At 45.6% G+C, this 1,682-nt stretch overlaps 1 protein-coding gene across 1 annotated transcript; it reads left to right on the top strand.

Annotated features, from left to right (window-relative positions):
* Window positions 1–6: 6 nt before the first annotated feature.
* On the top strand, window positions 7–1,543 carry LOC113405547 (obscurin-like; the record flags this gene model as incomplete). The annotated part of the gene is made up of 2 exons (XM_026646761.2): window positions 7–85; window positions 1,268–1,543. A coding segment is annotated over exon 2 (274 nt), but the record flags the coding sequence as incomplete, so codon positions are not given.
* Between the last annotated feature and the right edge of the window lie 139 nt (window positions 1,544–1,682).

The raw sequence follows: 1,682 nt of genomic DNA, 5'->3' as shown, positions 1-1,682 counted from the left end.
GTGGAGCAGGTGGAGAAGAAGGACGCTGGAGAGTACACCTGTGAGGCCGAAGGCCAGAAACTGACCTTCAAGGTTCTTGTCACTGGTAAGAGAGTTTTTTTTTTCCAACTGAAGGGCTGATTTGCTGCCATTGCTGGTTTAAATATTGGAGAATAAAGTGCATTTCCTACAGTGGTAGCATGTTGGAGAGATTTTTGGTTTTGCCGTGATATTGATAAGAAATGAACAGAGTAAGCTGATAAAGTGGGGAGGCAGCTGAATCTTCTTAGTCGGTGGGCGTTTTACAGCAGTAGCGTAACATTTTCCAAACGATGTTGGGATTCTGAACTTCTGCATGGATTAGTGTCACCACCTTTGAAATACAAAAACAATGGCACCTGCCCACACAGAAGGCAAACCCCAAGTAACCCTAACCACAAGGCAACTCTACAATCCCCCTTCAACAGCAGCTCGTAGTATCTAGAGAGATCACACATATAGATAAGATTGATAACATTGCTTGTCTCCTCACTGTCGCGTGAGTCAAACCATCTCTCTGACACATGTGTGGTGCACTTGTGTGTTTGTGGGCAGGCAGCTGCTGTATTTTCAACACCTTTGATGTGTTATCGCTTAAACTGCGGAACTGGGAACACTGCAGCATCTTTAGGTGGACACAGAAACTTTTAACATTAGATCTCCCATTGCGTGATGATAATAATGCAAATCTTTAGACCCATGTAAAAAAAACCCTGGGAGACCAAATTATTTTTCTGGCAACTGGCAAATCCATAAAACAACAGGCAGGCCGGTCAAATATCAGCCAGGTGGAAACCCTACATGGCATCCATCCATGCCACTCTGGCTTCTCTTTAATGCCTTCATTTACTTTTAAAAAATAACAGCGCTTCTCAGTGGGAAGAAATGTTGGTCCTTTCAGGTATCAGAGGGGAGGGAACGTTTTGCAAGGAACATCTCAGCAAAATAAACTAGAGGGAGGCTTGAGAGGATGAATTCACATTTGGATCTGAGATCGCTCCAGAGGAATCATGAGAGGTGGGGTCTGGGGAGCATTATTATAAAGGAGAGGTGCTGGCAGGTCCATAGTTAAGGTTGCACATGGACTTGCACTGATGGTGGGAGGGGTCAGGCAGAGGTGGGAAACGTGAAGCAAAAAGTGTCTCAGATGCAGAGCTGTCAGCTTCTCCCTGCCTACTCCTTCTCTGTTCTCTGGATGGCATCACATCAGTGAGGGAGATTAATCCCTGTAATTCCTTTTCCCCGGCAGAGATGGAAGAGGTGTTTGCAAACAAGGAGAAGGTGCAGAAGGAGGTGAAGGCCGTCCTGACAGAGAGCACCATTCTGAGCTGTGAGGTGGCCCAGGCCAAGACTGAAGTGAAATGGTACAAGGATGGGAAACTGATCACCTCCAGCAAGAAATTCAAGGTGGAGTCTGAGGGCAAATCCCGGCATCTAGTTGTGGAGCAGGTGGAGAAGAAAGACGCTGGAGAGTACACCTGTGAGGCTGCGGGCCAGAAACTGACCTTCAAGATTGTTGTCACAGGTAAGAAACAATATTTTCTTTCAACTGTTTGCTACTGTTGTTGGTTTAAGTGTTGTAGAATGAAGTGCATATCCTTCACTGGAGGCATCTCAGCTCAGATATTCCGTATTGAGTGATACACAACCAATGACTTTTTAAA

This window comes from Terrapene carolina, unplaced genomic scaffold, assembly GCF_002925995.2.
Source record: "Terrapene carolina triunguis isolate 2854851 unplaced genomic scaffold, T_m_triunguis-2.0 Scaffold42186, whole genome shotgun sequence".
Lineage (NCBI taxonomy): Eukaryota > Metazoa > Chordata > Testudines > Emydidae > Terrapene > Terrapene triunguis.
This window is presented reverse-complemented; position numbering and strand designations above follow the sequence as displayed.